At 38.6% G+C, this 24,052-nt stretch overlaps 1 protein-coding gene across 4 annotated transcripts in view; it reads right to left on the minus strand.

Annotated features, from left to right (window-relative positions):
* Positions 1 to 1,898: 1,898 nt before the first annotated feature.
* Positions 1,899 to 24,052, minus strand: part of map2k5 (mitogen-activated protein kinase kinase 5) — a 294,288-nt gene continuing 272,134 nt past the window's right edge. For 3 of the 4 annotated variants that reach the window (XM_080214341.1, XM_080214340.1, XM_080214339.1), the window contains one exon: positions 1,899 to 2,877. In XM_080214341.1, the coding sequence (XP_080070467.1) occupies positions 2,734 to 2,877 (144 nt within the window). In that variant the 3' untranslated portion in view covers positions 1,899 to 2,733. Of the gene's footprint in view, positions 2,878 to 23,861; positions 23,973 to 24,052 lie in introns of all 4 variants that reach the window. The other variant, XR_013889610.1, reaches the window with a different exon arrangement.

Here is a 24,052-nt window from a genome sequence, read left to right on the forward strand (position 1 = left end):
GCAGCATTCTTTCCCCAGCACTGATAATAGAATTGTTATTCTTAATTGTTCAAGTTTCATGTTTAACTCTGTGACAATTTCAATAGTTCTGTCATTGAGACTTGACAAATTTTCAATTTATTCTCAAATCTCCCTTCATCTGTGTAGGAGCAGATAGTGGAATTTTCAAAGCCATTCAAACTCACCCAACAGTCAATGTCCAATATAAAGTTGCAGATTAAAGCTTTAATTATTCTCTTGTATTCTTTAAAGTGGCTAGCTGTCTTACAGCTATTAAAATCCACTCAATTTCAGCTGCACACTCTGGACACCATGTTCCCAAAGGTTTATGGAACTTCTGCTCCAAATGGGGGAAGAAATGGCTTCTGTTCTCCAACCTTTATGTGCAAAAGATGATATCAGAGGTCCCACGATTATGGCAAGTCTATAGAAAACCACAATGCACAAAGGTATCCCTCCAAGCAACGAGCACATGCTAAGTGATACAATGTAGGAAGATGCAGGTTTGATTTACATTCTGTTTATCTCCTGGTCTCAAGCTATGTTGAACAGGTGCTCTAGCTGGGGTATGTCTTGAAGGGGATTTGGAAAAGCAAAAATTGTGGCGAGCGGGAGTTATTTGGTTAAAATTCAGAAGCAGGTCAACCACTAATTTCACAGCGATAGGGATGCAGTGCCTAAGTGGGACAGGGAGAATGCTGAAGATGCCTGCCCTTTACTTAATGTAAACAGAATGTTCTGAGTTCAAGGCCCAGTCCAGAAACCCAAAATCTATGCTGACACTTTAGTGTAGCCAAAGAAATGTTGCATTATGGCGGTGTTATCTTTTGAATGAAAAATAAAGCAGGTATATTACCTGCCTCGTTAGGTGGATTGGAAAGATCATATGGCATTAATTAAAGAGCAGAGGAATGTCTCAGCCTATACCCATCCCTCAACCATCAAACAGATTCATTCAGCATTTGTTTTGTTGGATGTTGCTATGCACAAATTGGCTCTCTTATCTGCCTACATGGCAGCAAAAATGCTTGCCTTCTGATAAGTGGTGGTTCTCTTTGTCACAGCAGTGAAACGATCCATCCATTAGACAAATCCACAAATTCTGCCAGTGACATTCCATAGTTAGCTCTGCTTGAAGCAAGCTTCAATGAGTGCAGGATTATACTTCTGGACAATCAAAATGCTCAGTGTCTGCTACAAGATCCTAATGGGCAATAGTGAGAGAAATAAAGACAGAAAGGAAATAAAACCAGCTACAACCCATTGATCTAACTAGAGAAAGCAAAAAAAGGTAAACAATGCATAGGGTTCATTTCTAGAAGGATAGGATTGAAAAGCAAACCTATATAGAACATCAGTTAGGCAACACTTAATGTAACGTGAACAGTTGTGAACAGAGAGAAACAGTTAACATTGAGTCCACATGAGACTTCTTCATAAACAGATTTGAAACATTAACTGTTTCTCGCTCTACAGATGCTGCCAGACCTGAGTTTTCCCGGCATTTTCTGTTTGTATTTCAGATTTCCAGTATTCGCAGCATGCTGCTTTTACTTTGACATTATAGGCACTTCATAAATGAAAGTTCAATCTTCCTTATTTAGCACAAACCATGTGTAAAGCCTAACACTGATACTATACCTAACTTTTTTGTACAATTTATACTATTTCACTTACTGAAAATCTTTGTACACAAGGCAAAGGGACATTAAGACAAATTCCACAGAAATTAAAAATACAGCACTCTTTTGTTTTTTAATGCTTCAAACTTCTGGCTGAACAATCACTGTTAGTTAATGTGCACGTTTTTGCTGGAACCACATATTTTACAGCTGCCTTGAGGAAGCCGTAACATAAAACTTAATTAATATCATGAGTTTAATTTTTTGATGTGACTGTTGCAGTTTTTGCTAACTTTTTTTTATTTAATGCAAACTTTTGGAAAATCAACAAAAATGAACATCATTGAACAAATCAAGTAACTTATTTAAAAGGAACATTTAAATGATGCGTGGCAGCTGTGTGCTGCAGACTAAGCTGAGATCAGTGCTATGCACAGTAGAATGATGGAAATGTGCTAGTTGACTTTATCAATAATAACTCTACATAATTTTATCCTAAACCTGCAATTCAAAAACAAAACACTGTAATTGTATATCATAGCTTTGGAATTTTGTTACAAGCCTAGCCAAATTATTTTAAATAATAGTGACAAAAGAAAACAATAAATTTAAGGCCTTATATTTGCCAGCATTCAAAATGTAATAAAGCATTTGCAGGAAAATAGGTACACATCCGAAAGACTATTGCTTTCAATCAGCGAAGAATGGCAGATCCTCGATTTGTTCTCCATATTTACCATATCTCCAGGTCTAATGATCAGATTGCTCTCTCTAATAGCAACACTACGAGTCTTACAGAATCAGGGCAGAATATGTCAGAATTCACATGGGCGCACATGATCAGTGCAGCGAATTAGATGTGAAACCCCTGGACGCTGCTGTTTGTAATGTGTTGACCCCCTGCAATCTAACCCTTCTCATAGACTGTCTATAGATCACATCATGATGGCTGTAATTGAGACCACCTGCCAAGTCAGAGGACAGTTACAGATGTCGTCCGCTCAGACGAGATAATATAAGGCATGCTGTGGTCACGGAACACTCAGCTACATTGATCTGGCAACACTGGAGGGAAAAAACAATTGCTTGCACTGCTGAGATTTTGTTGTCTTCATAATGTCCTTTTGTCTACAGTCACTGGTGAGGTTGGTCGCTGGATCCCCTGTTGAGAACGCCACTCTTCAAGCATCCTGCAAACCCACATGGAAACCACCTCTGAATTCTTGTCATTGTACTGCACTATAAATGGGTGAACCTGCAAGAAAGAGTAAAAAAAATGCTGATGTTACTTTGCAAGTAGCCCAAATAAAAAGGAAGTATTTGTGGATTAAGCTAATAACTATTAAGGTTAGGTCAGAATATATCTTCCACTCAGGTTTTTCCATGTTAAAATTCATCATGTGTAATGACTATATAAGGAAATACATAAATATGCATTCACTATGGTTGAATATTCTAATGCAGGATTTCTGCACTTTTAGCCTTGCTCAACAGGAATGAGGGTCCCAGAACAGTCCCATCACACTCAACAACTTTTCCACAATCTTGTTCCCATTAAGTCAGGTGCCAGAATGGGAGCACAGAATTGCTGGAATGACATTCTATGACATATCACAGAAATTTTTATTTACATTTCCCAGTGCAAAGAAATAGAGTTTTTGCATACTGTTGCGTTGAATGTCTTATAGTGAAAAGAAAACACTGATGTATGCCTCATCAGTCTCAGAACTGCAGGAGTTTCTCAGGGTAGTATCAGAACAACAACAAAAATTACAACAATCCCCTTTCTATAGGAACATAATACGTATAGGAAGGTAGACAATGAGGAACAGAAGGGTGTGGGTGTGTGCGTCTACATGTGTAAGCACCAATGATACAAGCGTAAGGAGGCTTTTTAAAGTCAGGTGATGAGTGGAGAATCGAAGAGAACCTAGGAGCAACATGCTGCAAGGTTATGTTAGAATTGCAAGGCTACAACAAGGACTTTAAAATCAATTACTTTAGGTGTGGGGAATCAGCTAACATGATGGATATGAACCAGGGCTGCAGTGTTTTCGAAAAATTGTATTTTGGAGGTCATCAAGGGGAATCAAGCTTTGAGGAAATAAAGGTGGGCATGAGCATTCTAGTGGCAGAGGGGACAAGGTGAGGGCAGAAGAGAAGATGCTTCATGGGAAAAGAAGCAGTTTTAGGAATGATTAAGATGTAGGGGTGGGGGGAGGAAGCTGAGAGGAACAGAGCAGCACACCTAGCTTTCTGTAACTGTGCCCTAAACCTGAGGTAGCAGCAGTTGATGCACTTGAGATCAACTGCACGTACAGCATATGTAAGAACAGAAGAGAGTGATTTTGATTTTGCTGACATTTAGCGAGGGGGTGGGCAAAGTTGAATCACTGAACATGGTAGGGAAGGTTGAGAAAGTGATTAAAATATTAGAAGTATTCAAGGCTTCAAAAATACAAGCAAAGACCAGAAAAGTGAGGACGTTGTGATGAACTTTCATAAGACTCTGGTTCAGGCTCAGCTGGGGGACTGTTTCCATTTCTTTAGTGTACAGCACTTTAGGAGGGCTGTGAATGTTTTTGAGAGGGTGTGGAAAGATCTGAGAGAATCTAAGGGTGAAGGGCTTCAGTTAGTTGGATATATTGGAGAAAGTGAGATTGTTCTCCTTAGAGAAGGTTGAGAGGAGATTTGATACAAGTGTTCAAAATCACGGCACGTCTGGACAGAGTAGATAGGCAGAAACTGTGTACATTTGTGGAAGGGTTGAGAACCAGCTACTCTTGATATAAGGTCCTTGGCAAAGGAACCAAATTAAACCGAAGCGAAGTGAGGAAATCACTTTTCACTCAGTGATAAGGATCTGACATGTACTACCTAAGAATGTGTGGAGGCAAAAAACATTGCGGCTTTGAAAAGGAATCGGGTAAGTAACACCATCACCTGCAAATTGCCCCCCAAAGCCACACCCCATTATGCCTTTACTATCACTGGGTCAAAATCCTGGAACTTTATCCCCAACAATGTTGTGGGTGTAACTACACCACATGGACTGCTGCAGTTCAAGGTGATGAGTTCACCTCCAACACCTTATCGATGGGTAATAAAAATGCTAGCTTAGCACTTCATGTCCTGTGAAAGAATTTAAAAAAACTGAACATTGCAAGGCTAGGGGGAAGTGGAGCTAAGTTGCTCTTGCAGAGAACTGTTACTGACACATTTAATTCCCATCTTTTAAATACCCTGGCTTTAAGAATCTTTGAACTGTACAGTAAAAGACAGCACTTTTGCAGGCTGGTTTTAACTATGGACTGAGCACTAGCAAAACAGAATTCCAGATTTGAGACTTGCTGTCTAATCTGGTTTCAAAGCTTCCATTATACCAGGCTTCCATTTCTGCACAGGAAGATGTCTGGACAAAAGCGTATAAAGTAATGTCAAGAATGAACTGTCATTTCAGAGTTCTTATTGATTAAACCTTTGAGACCACAAGGATAACATCTGCAGAACCTTGCCTTAGGGGTGTAAATGGCCTGAAAGACCTGTGATTATATGTGGTATGCAGAAAGAATAAGTTTTTTAAAAATTAATTTGTGGTATATGGGTGTCGCTGGTTGGCTAGCTAGCATTTATTGCCAATCCCTTGTTGCCTGAGGACAGTTAAGAGTCAACCATATTGCTGTCGCCCTGGAGTCACATGTAGGCCAGACCAGGTAACGACGGTAGATTTCCTTTCTTAAAGGACGTTAGTGAACCGGATGGGTTTTTCAGACAAACAACAATGGTTTCATGGTCATCTGTAGATTCTTAATTCCAGATTTTTTTTTATTGAATTCAAATTCCATCATCTGCCGTGACGGAATTCAAACCCAGATCCCCAGAATATTAGCCAAGTTTCTGGAGTAATAGCTAGCATTAATACCCCTAGGCCAGCGCCTCCCCGTTAGATGTTAACATGTTTAAAAAAAAAACCGGCTTTGTCATTTAATTATTAGAGTTTCAATTTTATTCTCCCAAACTAGCTTTCAAAATATAGCAAATTAAAGGAAGCTCAGATTCATACTGGGATAAACTAGCAGCATCTGTAAACTTGTAACAGGATGCATTCACATATTCTTGGCAGCCAATTTAAAATGTTTCATAGTGAGTGAAGTACACCAGATCTAAGCACATGCCAGTTTAATTGAATCATTAAATTACCAGTATTTAAGATGGGACAAATACTGCAGGTTTTGGTAAAATGGTACAAAATTACACCTCACTTGGTAACCTGTCCCATGCCTGTAGATTTTTGCTGGTACCAATTCTGGAATCAGTAAGTATTCTATCATGCAAGATTCAGTTGTTAGTTATATTGCCAGCAATATAGTTACCCACTGTAATAACAGAAAATACTGGAAATACTTAGCAAGTCTGGAATCATATGTGAGGGAGAAACAGTTACCATTTCAGATCAATGACCTTTCATCATGAGTTTAATTTAACTTATGAGGAAAGGTTAACAACTTGAAATGTTAATTCTATTCCTTTCTCCACAGATGCTGCCAGAACTGCTGAGCATTTGCAGCATTTCTGTTCTTATTCCAGAATCTGCAGTGTTTTGCTTTTGTGTTACCATTAGGATATCTATCAGAGATGGTCCATTATTATTGGCAAGCACAAGGACATACTGTGAGGCAGAAACATCTTGACATTCCAGGATTTTGATGAGCAGGAAATATTCTTTAGACACCCAAGATCCAACTAATATACTGGCTGAGATTCATAATTAATCTGACATTTTTTTTCCTCTTCACTTGTGAACAAAATTTATCAGTGCAAAGTCGAATAAACAAAAGCAGAAAATAAATAGAATGTACACAAAGCAGAGATTGCTGGGGGGCTGACAGCGAACAACTCCACAGGAAATGAAACCACTCAACATTTGAGCCAGGAAACTTCCAAGACTGCTGCGCACCGCAGGTGGTACTTAAGTCTCCTGACTTTGACACTCCTTGATTGGCATCCACGTTAGAAAAGCATTACTAGTACTCCCTGTGAAGCCATTCAGTGACAGGTTTGTTGGTTGAGTTCAACTTAGCTACTTCCTACTGAGTGTACAAACTTGAAATGGCCAGTCTCCATAGGGAGGGAAAATTAAAACTTTAAATGTCGCCAGCTTTTTGAAGTGATTGTTTTTAATCTTACCTCAATGGGGGTAGCAGGGCATACAGTACATAATGAAAGTAATTGTCCCTTAATTTACCTTCAATTTATACGGTAATGCAGACAGCCCCAAGAAAAAAACAATTAGTACTTTCCTTGCAATTACAGTATCTGGACTGGGTAACTTGGAAATCAAGAACAGCAGCTTTCTATGCATAATGGCCTACACGGGGAACACAGTCATTTGAGTACCTGCACGAGTAAAGAGTACTAATGTTAAAATATCTTTGTCAGCCAAGATAGCGCCCTTCACCTCTGGAAACTTAAAGCCAGTTTCAAAATAAATCAGGGTCAAGTTTGCTAATTCTGTGAGGGATTTTGACTGCCTCAATAAAATCCTGGAATAGTTGCTCTGTAGAAACAACCTGCAGGAGGTCTCAGCTCAAGATTGGGAAAATGAGAATCAGTTGCTAAAATGAAGGTTACGAATCTTACTTTGCCACTGCAAGCAAATTTAAAATGCTTAATTCTCTCCAAAGACAGTTAAGTGTGCACTAAGTCCAAGTAAACAACAGACGCTGAGCTCCTTTAAAACCTTACTTTATCAAGCATGCTTATAAGCAAGTGGAGTTTGAAAAACCGATATTGCTCTGAACGTGAGACCATTATAAAACAGCACAGAAAGGTCATGAAATAAACAGTAAAAATAAAATGCTGGATACACTCAGCAGGTCTGACAGTATCTGTGGTGAGAGAAACACAGTTAATGTTTTGAGTCCATATGACCTTCCTACAAAACCTGCCAGATTTGCTGAGATTATCCACTGTTTTCTATTTTTATTTCAGATTTCCAGCATGTGCAGTATTTTGCTTTTAGTAAAAATGAACCGATGTATGTGTCAAAACTTAGGGATAGTGGAAACTGAAACTAAACTTTGAATACAAATCCTAAACAAGAAGCAGAACTAGTAATGTCAACCCTCTGTGCATTCAATTTTGGTCTTTCTCACCAACCCCTTCACCGAGCTTTCTTTTTTTTTCTGTAACTCGATTTTCACATACTTGTTCTTTATTCCAAACTATTTAAATTACCTGTGACCCTCACTACTCCACTTCCTGTTATGAACCAAGAAACAAATTACTTTATATGGGAGCAGGTTGGCAGATTAACCCAATTGTTGTTTTTCTGCTTACTTGGCACGATTGTTGTTGCATTGTTGTAATTAAACTTGCCACAAATGCTGAGAAGAACCAAAACAGCTAGCAGAATTTTATTAAGTATTACTTACACAAGAGAAAGTTTTCAAGGTAATTGTTTCTTTAATTTGTACGTTACTCAATTCTAAATGCAATTGCAGACACAAATATAAGAACAGGAAAAGCTTAGGTGCGAGTCTCTTCAGGCTTCAGTAACAATATAAAAATTAGGTGAATTCAGCAAGAAAATGTTACAACGCTACATGGACAGTAGCTAGCTGGAATGAGAAGAGGTCAGCAGGAAGAGACCGAGTCAATGGAGTGGAAAGCAGGCCACAGAGTGAGTGCCAGTCAGACTAATTTTCTATGTCAACTTTGAAAATGAGGCAAACAGTGACAAACCAGCCTCTTAAAATCAACTTGTCACTTCTCATTTTCTTGAGAAAGGGTAATCTTCGGCTACTGGCAGCCCACAGAGTTTTCTAATAGAGGTTAAACTTCAAGGCTAACAACACCCTACACAGGCTGTACAGATATTTTTTTTAAAAATGGGTAAGGTCCTACTTCTAGTCCAATAAACATACAAAGGATCTTCAAAAAATATTGCAGAAGAATCTATGACTGTGTTGCAGCAATTTTAATTACATTTTCCTGTTCCAACAAATTGTGAAATTAAAATATTTATTTGCAATCTGCAGGTTTGCCCCTAAAACCGAGTGTGTCACATTTCAAGACCTCCTCACTTCTGGTCTCTCAATCTTTCTGCATACACTCTCACTCCTGAAAGCATACAAACAATATGACGTACACTGAAATATCTGGGTCAGAACAAGGTTACACTCCACAAATAAGACGAAAAGGCAAGCATCGATTGCCATTATGTCCTGTGGACTGAGTGATCCTTTGCTCCTCATAAATTTGATGGTGACCTCCAGTTTTCTTTGCCTCTATAAATCCCTCAAATTCTTTTGCTTCAAAGTAACAAATATTTTCATGTGTGACTTTTATACTCCTTTCTGAGGGCATATTGGGTAAATCCAACTGACCATTTTCCAAGTATGAGTTTAGTCTTGTATTTACAGGATATTCAACCACTGGAGCTTCACAAGTGACTTCAATTATTTTTTCAACTGAGTCCATGTGCTTTGTAGAAGAGATTTACTTTATAGAGAGGAGCATTTCTGTACGATTTATTTAACTCCTTTAACTGAGGTACTGTGGATAATTGCAGTGCAGTGCACAGAATGGGAGTCGAGCCTGGGATGGCCGCATGACTCAATGCAATACCTGCATCTGACAAAGCCACTGGTGGGGAGCTGTAATGAAACTAATCAACCACTCCCAAGTTTAATTTTACCAAGTGAAATTACCAAATATATCACTTCAGCACTTTGACATGTTTAAGTTATGCTCACACTCTACACACCAATGGCAAAGGGGCAGATGAATAGGATACCTTTCCAAACAAAATAATTGTTACTAGTTAAATTTTTAAAAAAGAATCAGCATGTTTCTAGTTTCTTTTAAATACAGCATTCAGAATACTGATCAACAGAGTGTGGTATGAAGAGAGTAGTACATGACATAATACACTAGGACCTTGAGTACACTTTCGAAAGCCCTCAAACACACAAGTGCAATGAACCCATGGTCCAAAAATATTGCATTGTACATTAGCCCATCATTAATGGCACATTAGAACTGGGAGCATAGCAGGCTTCCTGGTCAGGGTTTCATCAGGACAACACAAAATCTCAGAAGCTCCTAAAGGAACTTTAAAGTGAATAGCATTTGTATGTTTCCATTTTGAAAGGATCTAATTAAAAGGTCACACAGCATTATGTATGAAATTGGAATCAAATCTAACTATGCACTATTGTATGGCAATTTAAATCCGTATGATCTAGGTAATATTATAAAGGGCTCTGCAGCAAAAGAGTATTTTTTTAAATTACAGAATTCAGAACGTTATTTTCAATTATCAAGTTCCCTGCTCATTCTTCCTCCAAACTGACTGCATTTGTGAAGAGTCGCAAGGTGTGAAACTACGAATGTAATGGTTAATAGAAAGAACTAGACTACATTGCAGAAAAAAAATTTCAATGCTCATTTGCATGTCAGAATGGATTCAGACATTTTGGGTTCAGACCACCTCTATCCTACAACAATTTTAACAGAAACAGGTTCCCAAAAACAGCCCACAGATTTTATAGTTATCCCAAACAAAACCAATTCAAAAAAATTGCAGTTGTTGAACATTGTCAGTATAAAGACCTGCCTCCCAATTCCCAATGAGTTCCTAACCTCAGCCCCGTCATCAGTAAAGAGTAAAGTCACCCAACCAGTTGCTGTTCTATCTTACCATCTGGTGGCCTGTTACTTATGCTTGAAATTCTCTTAGAATGTGTATGTTTAACATAATTGCAGGAAATAAACAGATTAATACAGGGACAAAGGAATTTCATATCACACTGTTTTGTGCTTGTTTTCATTTGTACAACACAATTTCAGAGCCTTTGGGAAAGTGATAGGTGTTCGGGAGCAGGCCATCTGATTGCATAGGAGATGATGGGGGCAACTTTTCATTAGCACTACTGTTGGAAGTCTCTCCAGCAGGAGCAGATATCAGAAATTCAAGCATGTGTTGCAGAAGTTTTTCAACCAAGTGGTGCATCATAACCAATCTTGTCCTTGCTCAATGAATACATAGTGGCCACAGCATCCCTGGGCTAGAGAGGGTGACGAGAGAGAAAAGCAAAACTCAGGTGCCAGCTGGAAAATATCCTGGTGGAGGTTACAGTTGAACAGCATTAAGGATAAGGTTTGGGCTCAGTGAGTGTTTTATGCCCTCCTTCAAATTGAGCAGTTTGATTATACTTGCTGTCTATGGTTGCATTGGAAAACTGGGTACTTGAGTACCTGTAAAACTGCATCCTAGCAAAAATCAACAGCTTGAGGGGACCCCCAGGAGAGAAATACCATACAGGATATGTAATTTCATCTGTGATTTTTAAAAAGTTACTATAAATTTCCATAATGAATTAAAATTGACAATAAAAAACAGGAAAAGTAAATTGCACTGTTCTGAAAGATTGGAATGGTTTCTGATCAGATATTTTGTTGGAAATGGAAGTCCAAAATAGTCGTATCATTCCTTCCTATCTGTGTACGATGTCCATGGACAATGCCTGTTGTGGTGGCAGGCATCCAGATCAAACAATTGTGTGGGGTGAAGGGAGGAAAGATAATATTAATAGTATTTGACCACAACACTAAGTATCAATTGGAATCTCTAAAACTTGTTAATTTATCAACAACAACAAATTTCACATCCTTACAAAATACATTGATATGAGAAATGACAGTCTAGTCCACTCCCACAATGAATTCAGAAAGGGGATGGCTTTTGATAAATTTTGGCATATCCAGAAATCACCCAAACTTCATGTTGATTGCTGAAACAATAACTGTGTTGTGATTGGCTAAGATTATAACGTTAACCTCATCAACTTTTGTTACCAGGGATTCAGAAAAGTTCAAAAGCTGGCATGTGAAATTGTTTCCCTGAACTTTAGAAATACCTAGCAATGCAATTATAGATGTTATCTTTCCAAACTTGAGTTATGTCAGAAGAAATCATTTTAAGTACTTTAAGTCCAAAGTGCAGTATTGAAAACAATAACGGGGTGATGTGACACAGTGCTAATGTCTTGGACTAGTAATCCAGAGGCCTAAGCTAAATGTTCCGGTGATAACCAAAATTAATCCTGAAAATGAATTGGTTGCAACTGCATCCTGAGTGAATCCACTGAGAGAGAGGCTGAAATTAATTTTTAGAAAATATACCTAGCTGTGTGGTCACTAGGCTTGTATAGCCTATTACAAGATGTCCCATGGTATTTTTCCTGGGTAGTCTGGAGTACATTTGAAATATTTATCTGCCAAGATGGAACTATGTTTAACCAGAATTGAAACTGAAATTCAAGTAAGAAATCTGGAACATAAAGCTAGTCTCAGCAATAGTGACCATGAAATTATCATCAATTGTCATTAAAAAGATCTGATTTACTAACATTCTTTAGGGAAAGAAATCTGCGATCCTTACCTGCTCTGGCCTACGTGTGACTCCAGACATACAGCAATGTGGTTGACTCTTAACTGCCCTCTGAAATGACTGCGCAAGCCACTCAGATCAAGAGCAAGCAGAGATGGGCAACAAATGTTAGCCCTGCCAGTGACGCACACATCTCATGAAAGAAAAAATTAAAAAATGGTTTGTTACCTGTGCTGGTAAGTAGCAGAAACCAATCTGAGGAAGCGAATACACAGTATCGGTGATTGCTTTTCTTTAGTATGTCAATAAAAGTTTGTTGTATCCAGCATATCATGCTTCAAAGTGTTAAGTTATAAGATGCAGCAAAGGAAAGAAAGTGCCAGTCATTTCATGCTAGATTCTTCTGATATGGGTCTAGAAGTTTACAGTGCCCTCTAATTTACAAGTTATTATTATTATCTGGATCTGCCTGTTTAGTTTGCTTCCCTACAGTGCTGGAGCAGTGGTCTTAAAAGGGCCAAGCCTGGTTAAACATAGTTCCATCTCGGCAGATAAATATTTCAAATGTACTCCAGACTACCCAGGAAAAATACCATGGGACGTCTTGTAATAGGCTACATAAGCCTAGTGACCACACAGCTAGGTATATTTTCTAAAAATTAATTTCAGCCTCTCTCTCGGTGGATTCATTCTGGATGCAGTTGCAACCAATTCATTTTCAGGATTAATTTCAGTTTACTTACTTTATTTTGAAATACAACCAATGAGCAGGACATAAGACACAAACAACAACTTGCATCTATATAGCAGCTTTAACATTGTACAAAACGTCCAAGACCCAGGATGGCAAAGCATGCAGAAAGATCTTCTGTCCAAATTAGATACTTATGCCAAACAAAGGTTAAATCCAAACATATACTCGCCTCATCTTTCTTTTAACCATATTTCATTAACATGCTTAAATGGGAGGCTTAATTTAGGTGACAAGAATTTAATAGCATATTCACACTACTGTACTAGTGTGACACCAGCAGTTTACAGTCATGTATTTCTACTTTCCTTTCAACGCAGGTTGCCTCAAGGGGTGAAAATTGCCAGTACCACAACTCTACTCATGTTCACAGATGCATGCAAAGTGCTGGGGTCTGGTACTTCCTAGCTGTATTCACGCTGTAGCCATTGCATTGTGGTACTGGTGTGAGATCCAGGTGCTCTAATTACAAGAACAAATCCTGAGATTGCTGTTTATTTGTTGTGTTAATACTACTGTAATAAGGTTAATCTAAGAGATTTTAGTTTAAAAATACTCATAAGTTTTAGACAAGATTAAAGCAAGGCAGCTCATCAAAAAAAATTATATTTACAAATGTCCCCCAAAGATCATTTTTGCCTCAAGAAATCTAAATCTATAAAGCAAGGATACATACAGTCTCTTTCCAACCATTGCTGTGTACAAATAAAAGCTTAAATAAAAGTGACAAATAATACCATTAGGCTTAGTTTTAGATCATTATCTCATTTAATTTAATATTTAAATCAATGTTCTCATTTCATTTAATATACCCCATTGCATACAACAAGCATTAAAGTATATCAGCACCATGATACTCTGCTCAAGTATAACAATAGAATTAGCTGGCTAGGGATATTATAGCTATTCTTAATTGGTCTCAGCCAGTAATAGTTTTCCACTCTAAAATTAATATAAGCAATTTTAAATAACTCTACTTATGATTAATAAGCTCGAAAATTAAAAAGAGTCTAAAGCAATTACAGAGTACTCTTGGTCAAGACCTCATTAGGGGAAGTAGCAAGGATATAGCAGCAGAATATATAAAAGGCAGATTTTAGGTTATTTTGCTGAAGACAAATGTACATCCTCAAACATCACACCGACATTTCAAGAATAGGTCATTGTTAAAGAGTTGCCCATGTACATTTGCATGTTAATTATTTCATCCCAATGGTGATGAGGGTCAGAGTAAAATTGCGCCAATATAAAAGCCTTCAGTCTTAATGCTTGCTCTGGCTTCTACAAAGCACGCAAGTAACTTAAACCGTTAAAAAAAAGCGTTAAACAAGTTTATTGGTTCAACTACATCACAAATTAAGTACCTTGTTAATTAATCCCCTCTTCAATAGTAGGAGGGAAACTTGTGTGCTAGGAGTTCATTGACACAGGCATGTACGTGGATGAAAGACAAATTTCACAGTTGGCCTAATCCTTTTTTATTGATTATATGCTTAGACTTTATGCAGAAGTGCCTGAATGCCTTGGCTGGTGAGTGAGCACATTAGCACATTTATGAAGTCCATGTTGCAAAGAAAAAATTAATATTAGCAACTGGTGCAATCTGCCTGGGTCTAAGTTGATTGAAATGAATTGAAATTCTTGTCAAACTCATTTGAACACAGGAGCACTACATGGACAATTAGTTCCTCCATATGAATACTGAACAAACACCGGCCTGGCGACTGCTTTAAGTCAGTTTACCTACTGTGTTGAGTAGGAAAATAACCAAAAGCAGTCTCTATGAAATATTTAACTTCCTAGTTATCACAGGGGTTCAACGAACTAAACAAGACAAAAATCGATTCCTTGGTCCCGTTGAATCAATTCTTAAAATGATTAAAGCATCTGTTTCGGTATGAATTTGTTTACTCGATCAGCTTCCCTCCTAATTGCAGTTGTTTATCTCCTAGCATCCCTGAGGCCATAATCTCCATCTCACTAATACTTAACACTCAATTCACATCTATAGCTCCTTTTAATTCTCAACAGGTTTTTTTTGGAAGGGGTGAGCTCTTAAAATTATTGAAGCCAAGAAGCCAAATAGGCAGAGTCTCTTTGTCAGAAATATTTCCTTATATACTAACAGCTGGGCACAATCATCACAAGAGGATGGTGACAACGAAGGTGCTAAAAGGCTTTTCTACAATGATTACTGCTCCATTGGGAATTCAGTGGAGAAAAGACAGAAGAAGTGAGAGAGAATCACACAGAAAATGAATCGTAAAACAAAAAAAGCTTTGGTGGAGGCAAATTTATACTATTGAGCTTGGGCAGCTGGCTACTAAAGCAAGAAACTACAGGCACTTTTACATTATATTAATGCAGCCAACCGCAGATATGTGGGCTGTCAGCTGCACTCATATTCTGTAAACAAGCCCAGCTCCCGTCTCCCAGTGGTATCAGCTCCATAAAAATGTAGATGCAGTATTCTGTCATTGAGTTAAGGAAGACTGTTTTAGTGAGGGTGGGGAACCATTACTTTTTGTATTTGCCATTCTGTGAGGCTTTGTATAAACGTGTGCCCCAAGCTCCAATGATGTTTGGTTCCCAGTTTTGAGTGTAGAAGTGGGAGTGGCATACACAACTAAATGCAGCGCAAGTTTTCCAGAAGTACGATATCACAATATGAGAAATTAAAACTAGGTATTCTCAGAATTTTCAGCAACTGTAATTTCATAATTCTGGACTAACATGTACTAAAGTAAATACATTTATTTAACTGTAATAAATGTAAGAAGCCCCACCTTCCAATGTGCTGTACTTTCATTCTCATATTTCTTAATTGTCTAATTACCCAAAACAAAAGAAAAAGATCATGTACTAAGGCAGCAGATCGAGTCATTTTATGGAACTTACATCATCTTCAAATCATAATGTTTGAAAGCACATGCGAGAGTATAACAAAAACTACACCATATTTGAAAAAAGTGCTGCCGCTTTCCTCGGCAAATTCATTCCAATGGGAACATTACTTACTTAGTAACACCTCTTCCAAATTTGAAGAAGTGCAGATTCTATTCTTCAATTACATAAAGGTTATAGTTTGTTACTTCATTAAACCAAAGATCTTTTCCCGTAAATTTTCCTTTCCTCATCCCCAACTCCAACACCAACCTTGTTAAGTCATGGTTCCAAAGCCACCAACAGCCCTCTACCATCTCCATTTCTTTATGCTGAATGGTTAAGGGCAGGATAGTTGACTGAGGAGAGGCATCACAATTAATCCTGATTTCACTTATGATCCAGATTCATATTTTTGGCTGAAGTTACTTGATCGTAAATCAGAAGCAGAATTCCTTCCTAATTATTGTAATCTGGTTCAGAGGTTTCAGAGGGTAACTATAGCATTGCTGCTCTTCTGGGTTCAGCTGACTTCAGCACAGACCCAGAATCAAACTCAGAAAATTCTGATCTGTATAGTTCAGTGGTATATTGGCGAGTACCTTTAGCCACTGAGGTAACAACCCTAAATTAGTGTGACATAATGTTGTCATTTCAGTAATATCAGTCAATCATGCATTGGTGATTCCATTGGTTGAACTATAGAGCACTGGAATTTCCAACTCAATCACCTTCATCCAGAGACCCCAAACTGTAATCAAGTTTAGCACTAAAAAGCTTCTCCTCTTGGTTACCTATCACATTCATATTAAAATTTGGAAGTTCTTGTTTATATTGGCTTTGGTGCATGCAAATTGCATAATAAGTTTAAGTTTATTTATTAGTGTCACAAGTAGGCTTACGTTACACTGCGATGAAGTTACTGTAAAAATCCCCAAGTTACCACATTCCGGTGCCTGAAGGAAAATTTAGCATGGCCATTGCACCTAACCAGCACATCTTTTGGATTGTGGGGGGAAACCGGAACACCTGGAGGAAACACATGCAGACATGGCGAGAACATGCAGACTCTGCACAGACAGTGACCCAAGGTGGGAATTGAACCTGGGTCCCTGGTGCTGTGAGGCAGCAGTGTTAACTACTGTGCCACCCAAGTGGCATGTGTTGACCCAGCAATGGTATGATAAGGTTCATGGGAATGTGTAACATATTCTGTGGTAATGCAATTTGTAGTCCAAATGTACTCACAGTGTGCTACAGACAATGGCCGAATTCTCTTCTTAAAAATTATGGCAATTTTAGTGATCCCACTAGGGTAAAGAAAGTGGAATTTTGGAGCGACTGTGGTTTCAAAAATGCTATATAAAGATAGCAAAAATGGGAGATTCTCTGAACTTCATCTTGCAGTTTTTAAAAACATTACTCCATTTTTAAAATTACAATCCAATGCCTAGAGTGGACCAGGCAAAGAGAGACTTATAAGCTACTGCATCTTACCTTTTGGCTAAGATCAAGCATCAGATCAACTCCAAATGGGGTGCAATGCCTTATCTTGTCAGCTTGGATCTTGTTTGTCTCTTTTGTAGGGACCATGAATTGGATTTTGAATTTTTTTTTTGGAGCAAGCAAGGAATGGGTTTGAGTTTGCCAGGTCCATTCTGAGCATTTTGTGACTTTAAGGATGGATGGAGTAAAAAAAATCAAAGCTGACAAGTAAAGGCAATACACCTGATCTTAGGCTTCTTCAAGCCTCACCACCTCAGACTGTTACATAGTGCTTCATAGCGAATGCCATCCCATTGAAGTGCAATCAGTTGTAATGTGAGGAAACATCAGCAGCCAATTTGTGCAATGTGCAAGGTCCAACAAACAACAATGACATAACTAACTAGGCATTTCTTTTGGTAGTGCTCATTGAGAGATAAATATTGATCAGGATACCAGGAGAGTAGTCTTTGAACAGCATCATGGGACCTATTACATTGACTTAGAAGGGAAGACATAGCCTCAGTTTAACATTTCACCTGAAATCAGTGGTTCCAATACTAAAGCACTTCTAAAGTACTATGCTGAATTATCAGTCTAGATGACGTGCTTAGAGTTCATAAATGGCTGGACTGGAGCTGCTCACCAATGCATTTGTGCCATTGGGGCACTGTCCCAGGCTGGGAAACATATTGGTTGCTGGTTTCATGGATGAGGGCAGGCAATTAAAGTTGTGGAGGCCCCAACTAGAGACAATTTTGTGGATGAGATGTCACCAGCTCAATGGAGCACTGGAATCTGAAGCTCCATACAGCGAAGAAGGCACTGCGTTAATGAAAGGCCCCACAAGTGTGGCCAAAACCAATCAAGTGGAGCAATTTTCCCCCCAGTGCAATTCACCTCACAATCTAGATGTTGGTTATTTGATCATCAAAGATCAGGCTGCCGATGGCACCTCCATATTGAGATGCCATCTCAGGCCTCACCTAAGTCACAAGTGCCCACCTCTCCAGGTGGGACTGCTAAAGTTTTAGAGCTGTCGGCCCTCTGATTAGGTCGTAAACATCAAGAGCCCATCTGCCCTTCTTGGTAGAACAGTATGCTCAGTGGCAGTCAATTAGGAGGCCATAGCTGAGAAGACTGCTCTGCAAATCTTGTTGCCAGCAAATGGAAGCTCAGGCACCCCCACCCCACCCCCCCACCGCTCGATGTCCTGACGTCAAGATCTTGACGCCCACAGCTAAATTCAGCCATTAATTCAATGTCAAAAGAATTTACATTATTTATAAACACATGGTTCCTTTCTTGGTTACCACATTAGTGAAATTGGCCTCACAGGACTGGAAATCAGCATTACGAACTCCATTGGACATCAGATGTTTTGTCCATCTAAAACAAAAAATTAAAGATCCTCCATAACATGTGCATGGTTATTGAAAATAATAAGTGGATACCTATAAACAATTAAAAATAGTTGTGGCCATAATATTACAGTGTGTAAGGGGGTTGAAGATCACAATACTTGACCATTAGGTACAGTAAGGATCTAATGTGATGTGACTACGCACTGTATTTACCATGCACATCCTCTGTACTGCAATTGAAAGCAGTTTAGTTAAGCAAAAAAAAAAGCAATGACCTCTTAATTGATGATTTTTATTGCTGCCCTGTAGCCATTCCGAAAATCTTGCTGGCAAATTGCACTTTATACAATGTTTATCTTTTGATCCTGTTTTTGATCCCAGTGCAAGGTGTGATCTTCGCTTTCTCAGAGCATCATTAAAATGCCAGGATAAGTAAATCTGCTCTGCTGAAACCTTCCCATCCCAATTCTGTGGCCCCCAGATAATCAAAGCCCTTTCCCCAGAAGGTCAACGAGCCTTTAAGTGCACATGCTACTGAAGAACTATCTTCAGATGTAGCCATACCCCTTTGAGCAATAAAATTGTCTTATCTCCTCATCTTTCACGAAAGAGCAAGAAAGCAACTATTACACTTACATCTTCACACAATACTGCAGACCTCATGTCTTAAATAAGGTGATTAACAGGGTAAATACGAGGGGTTACAGGGTGAGATTGTGGTCAGTGTTGACCTGTCAGGCCAAATGGCCTCCTTCTGCACCATAGGGATTTTATGATTCTATGAATAAATAAGTAACAATATAGAAACCAATGCATTTTTTGTATTGTTTTTGCTACTTTCAAGGCTAACTTTGAAAATTAATCACCTTAGTGCTCAGTGAAAGATGAAATACAATTTTACTAATAAATATATTGATGTGTTTGCGTAATTTATGTTTGCAAATGGGTCCCTATCTTACTGTTAGTATGATTAAAGCTAATCATTAGTGCTCTCAGCACACTAGGGATAAAACTATTTCAGGTGTGCAACAAGTCATTTTATAGACAAAAAGAAAACAGAGAGCAGGGTGGAATATTAAACTGCAAGCCTAAGGGAGGTTTGTTGTGACAAAAAGGTATAAATGCTTCTGAAAGTGAGTTCTGTATTTCTGTACCCAGTCAACTAAAAATTAAATGATTACCAATTATTCACTAAAGTAAAAGCAAAATATTGCAGGTACTGGAAATTGGAAATAAAAAAAGGCTAGAAAAATTCAGGTGTGGTAGCATCTGTGGAGGAACATAGTTAACATAGTCCAATCTCACTCTTCTTCAGGACTTGGAGAGATAGAAGTATGATGGGCTTCATGTTGTTGGGAGAGGGAGAGGAACATTTGAAGCAAAATAGAAGGTCAGGGTTAGTTTAAATTTTAAGTTTATTTATTCGTGTCACAAGTAGGCTTATATTCACATGGCAATGAAGTTATTGTGAAAATCCCCTGGACGCCGCACTCTGGTGCCTGTTCGGGTACACTGCAGAATTTAGCATGGCCAGAGAGAACGTGCAAACTCTGCAGGGAGAGTGACCTAAACCAGGGATCAAACTCGCAGTGGGCTGTAGTGCTAACCACTGTGCCACCCTAGAGGGTAGGAGAGATTGAATGACAATGATATCATGGAAGACATGACGACGGGAGTTGTAACAATTGTACTGAAACCTGAAGCTTTGGTTCAGAGTAGCTGTTATAGTAGAATACCTGTCTGAAAGTGAAATAGCAGAATGTATTATATTAAGAAATGCAAATATTTACTTTAATTTTAAATTGGCAATCAGAGTTTGGGAACTCGGATGTCCTGCACATGTGCCACCCAGGGAGTGGCTGCACATCTACTGTTGGCGTCTTTTACCATCTACAGGCTGGGTGGCAGTCCAGCACGCCTGCCCAGAATGGAAGAGGTGAAACTGTGAGAACCCACACGTCAGGTGACCGAAACCAGAGCACCATTTTAGAGAAGGTGCTCCAGGGAGCTGGACATGGAGTAGCGGACAGGGAGAGGTCCCAGAAGAAAGCCCAAGGCAAGGACAGTGATTAGAAAAAGGTCGTAGAAAGAAGTCTCAGGTAAGGGACAGAGACAGGAATCAGAAAAAAGTCCCGATAGGTAAAGTTGAGAGAAACGAGCAGAGAATTAGGCTCCAAAAGAGCTGCAGCGAGCAGACTTGGCACAAAGTGGGTTCAAACGAAGCCCTGAAAATCAGAGTACAACCAAAGATTAGTGACTCATTAGCCAGGGCCTTTTGGAGCAGTAGTATTCTGCCTGGTATGGGCAAAGATCTAAAATTGTGCTGGGAAGGTGAAGTTTGCCTATACTCAGAGATGGAAGAAAAAGGAATCTCAGAAAGTGAGGCTCAAACCCTGGAGGTGGATTCTTGTTGAAGTGACCCGAGTGGGAGCAACATTTGAACAAAATTCTAAGACAGATTATTTAAATGTGGAGATTGGAAATCCTCATAAGAAAGGTGAGACTTACAATGTAACAAGTGTCCAAGTGAGTTGTTGAAGACTCTATGGAATTTGCCATTTATTTTGGAGTACAGCACATCTGCAGTTCTGCTAATTCACATGAACCTCATACTTAACATGAATATTAGAGTATAAGATAGTTATTCTAAATTGTTTACCTATCTGACTGTACATGAGTCTGTAAAGGTATTGTTGGGTTAGAGGAATAGTGTGATTTGAATTATTCTCGTACATTGGTACTGGGATATTTCTAACTTTTTTATCTGGCATAATATAGCTATCTTTTCTTCTTTAGTAAGTGATTTACTCTCTATGTTAAAAGTTGACCAGCAGATTCCTGGTAACTTTCCTCCACAGTTTCTAAAAGAAAACAAAGTTAGGATCTATCAAGCCAGATTTCACTCTGAAATCTGATTTGTCCTCATCAACATCACCTGGAATCATAACAGTTAATAGCAGAGAAAGGATCAGCATTGCCCAAAAGCAAAAACTTGAGAACGAAATACATAATGGCATCGGGGCTGGGGGGGTGGGGGAAATTCAAAATGGAGAGTTTGTGGTCTGAAGTTGTTGAACACAATGTTGACTTCAGAAGGCTATAAAGAGCCTAATTGGAAAATTTGGTGCTATTCCTCCAATTATTCACTTACACAGTCAACTATGTTTAAACAAAAAATGTTTTTGTTTTATGTTTGTACGTTGGGGAGGTGTTAAAATCCAAGTTAATGTTACTATTGAATGGAAAGATCCCAGAATAGAACCTTGGCTTATAAAACCATAACTTTTATTTTTTTAAGAAAGCATGGATGAACAGAAAGTTTTGTGGTAAATTCTAAACACAATAAACATAGTCAAGTGCACCTCCAGGGTTTCCAACTTTCCTTTCAGAATTCCTTTGTCTTGAAAAGCCATGAGTATTCAAATTCACATAATCTCTCAGGTACTCGATTCCCAACCAAATACTATTGCCCCAAAGACATTAAGGACATCAACCTTACGACTTCTTCAGATACCTGGCTTTTTTCTCACCAATTGCATCTAGTTTGCTCTTTCCAATTCTGTCTATAAGTGAACAGTACCCTGCTCAAATTGCAGTTCCTGTTTTCCATTTTACTTCAATCTTTCTAGAAACCTCTCTTCATTTTCTAGTTTCTGGAATTGGCTATCTTTTAGTTTCTCTGAGACTTGCTTTCTTGCCCATTACTCTATTATATGGCTTTTCTTCTGGCAGAGCTGAGACAGCTGCCTTCACTTCACTCCTTAGCTCCAACTGCTAGGGATTCTTTTACACTAAAAACACAAGAATGGGGATCTCCCCACCACTTGTTTTCTTGCAGTGCGACCAGATGATCCTGCCAGTGCAAACAGACGGTGAATTACGGCCAAGGTCTTTTCCCTAAAAGTGACGCCAGCTTTTTAAGCAACAGCTCACTCTTTTTCCAAGCTGTTGTTTACCTTTCATGCCATAAATTCTCTGAACACAGCGACACATCTTAAAATTAAATTACCCTTTCATACCTAGAAACACTAAAGTAAGCTCACTTAAGCCTATATCTTTTTGTAAAATCCAACAATACAAAAACAAATCATTTAGAACTATCTCTGCTTCCTGACAGAGGAACTGGTTGTATTAAATAAGTTAGACCATATCTTTTTAACTCTGGAAAATAGCTTCAAATCAAATGTGAGCTAGGTTTGCAAACTCCGGTTGAATGTATTCCAGGAGGTTTCATCACATGACTTCACTTTGCACTACTGTTAATATTATAAGTCATGATGTGAAGATGCCAGTATTGGACTAGGTAAACACAGTAAGAAGTCTCACAACACCAGGTTAAAGTTCAACAGGTTTATTTGGTAGTAAACACCACTAGCTTTCAGAATGCTATTCCTTTGTCAGGTGAGTGGGGAGTTCTCCCACTCACCTGACGAAGGAACAGCATTCTGAAAGCTAGTGGAGTTTACTACCAAATAAACCTATTGGGCTTTAACCTGGTGTTGTGAGGCTTCTTACTAACATTATAAGTCACATGGGACACTGTCTTCTCATATCAATTAGAAAGCAAATAGACTATTTTTCACCTGGTTAGGTGCTTTTGGATTATTAGTCAAACTTGTTTCCCATTTCTGATTTATATTTACTCTGTGTTTGATTTTTCTCCCAGGTTACCGTAGCAATATCCAGGAAATAAATAATAAATTTCTGGAGACTCCAAGTCAATCCACATAAAGGCTCTTAAAAGATCTGCAGGCAGTCAGGAAGAAAATGGAAAGCTGAAATACAAAGCTGGTCTGTTATCAGCTGTGTGAAAAAGTCCAATTGTGATATCCCACTGAAAGGAATGCAAATGAAACTTTACAATTATTCCAGCTCCCCTACTCTTGCCCGAGAGCTTCATTTTACCTCTTCAAATATTTATCCAATTCTTTGTTGAAAGTTTCTATGGAATCTGCTTCTGGCAAGAAATCACAAGAGTTTGCTGTGCAAGAAAATATTTCTTCTTGTCACCACTTTTGCCAGTCACCTTAAATCTGAGTCCTCTAGTTGCAGACCTTTCTGCCACTGGGAACAGTTTCTCCTTATTTACTCTATCAAATATGTTGGTAATTTTGACCATGACTATCAAATCTCCCCTTAATCTTCGCTGTTTCTAGAAAAACAACGCCACTTTTTCCAATCGCTGTATATAACTAACTCTCTTAATCCCCAGGGCTATTCTAGATCACCCTATTCTGTTACCTTAAAGAATCCAATTGAGTTGGTCTGACATAACTTACTTTCACAAATATATGCTGATTGATTAACTCATGCCTTACCAAGTGGTGTCTATTGTGTTCCTGATCATGGTTTCCACTAACCTTCCTATCATTGATGTCAGGCTGACGAGCCTGTAGTTGCCTGATTTATCCCTCTTGTCTCTCTTGAACAGTGGTATAACATTAGCAATTGTCCTGTGTTTGGCAGTCCTCCTGTATTCAGTAAGAATTGAAAGATTGTGATCAGTGCCTCCAACTGTGCTTCTTTCAGCATTTGACTCAGGTGCCAACTT

The sequence above is a fragment of the Carcharhinus amblyrhynchos genome, chromosome 28, assembly GCF_965287045.1.
Source record: "Carcharhinus amblyrhynchos chromosome 28, sCarAmb.v2.hapA, whole genome shotgun sequence".
NCBI lineage: Eukaryota > Metazoa > Chordata > Chondrichthyes > Carcharhiniformes > Carcharhinidae > Carcharhinus > Carcharhinus amblyrhynchos.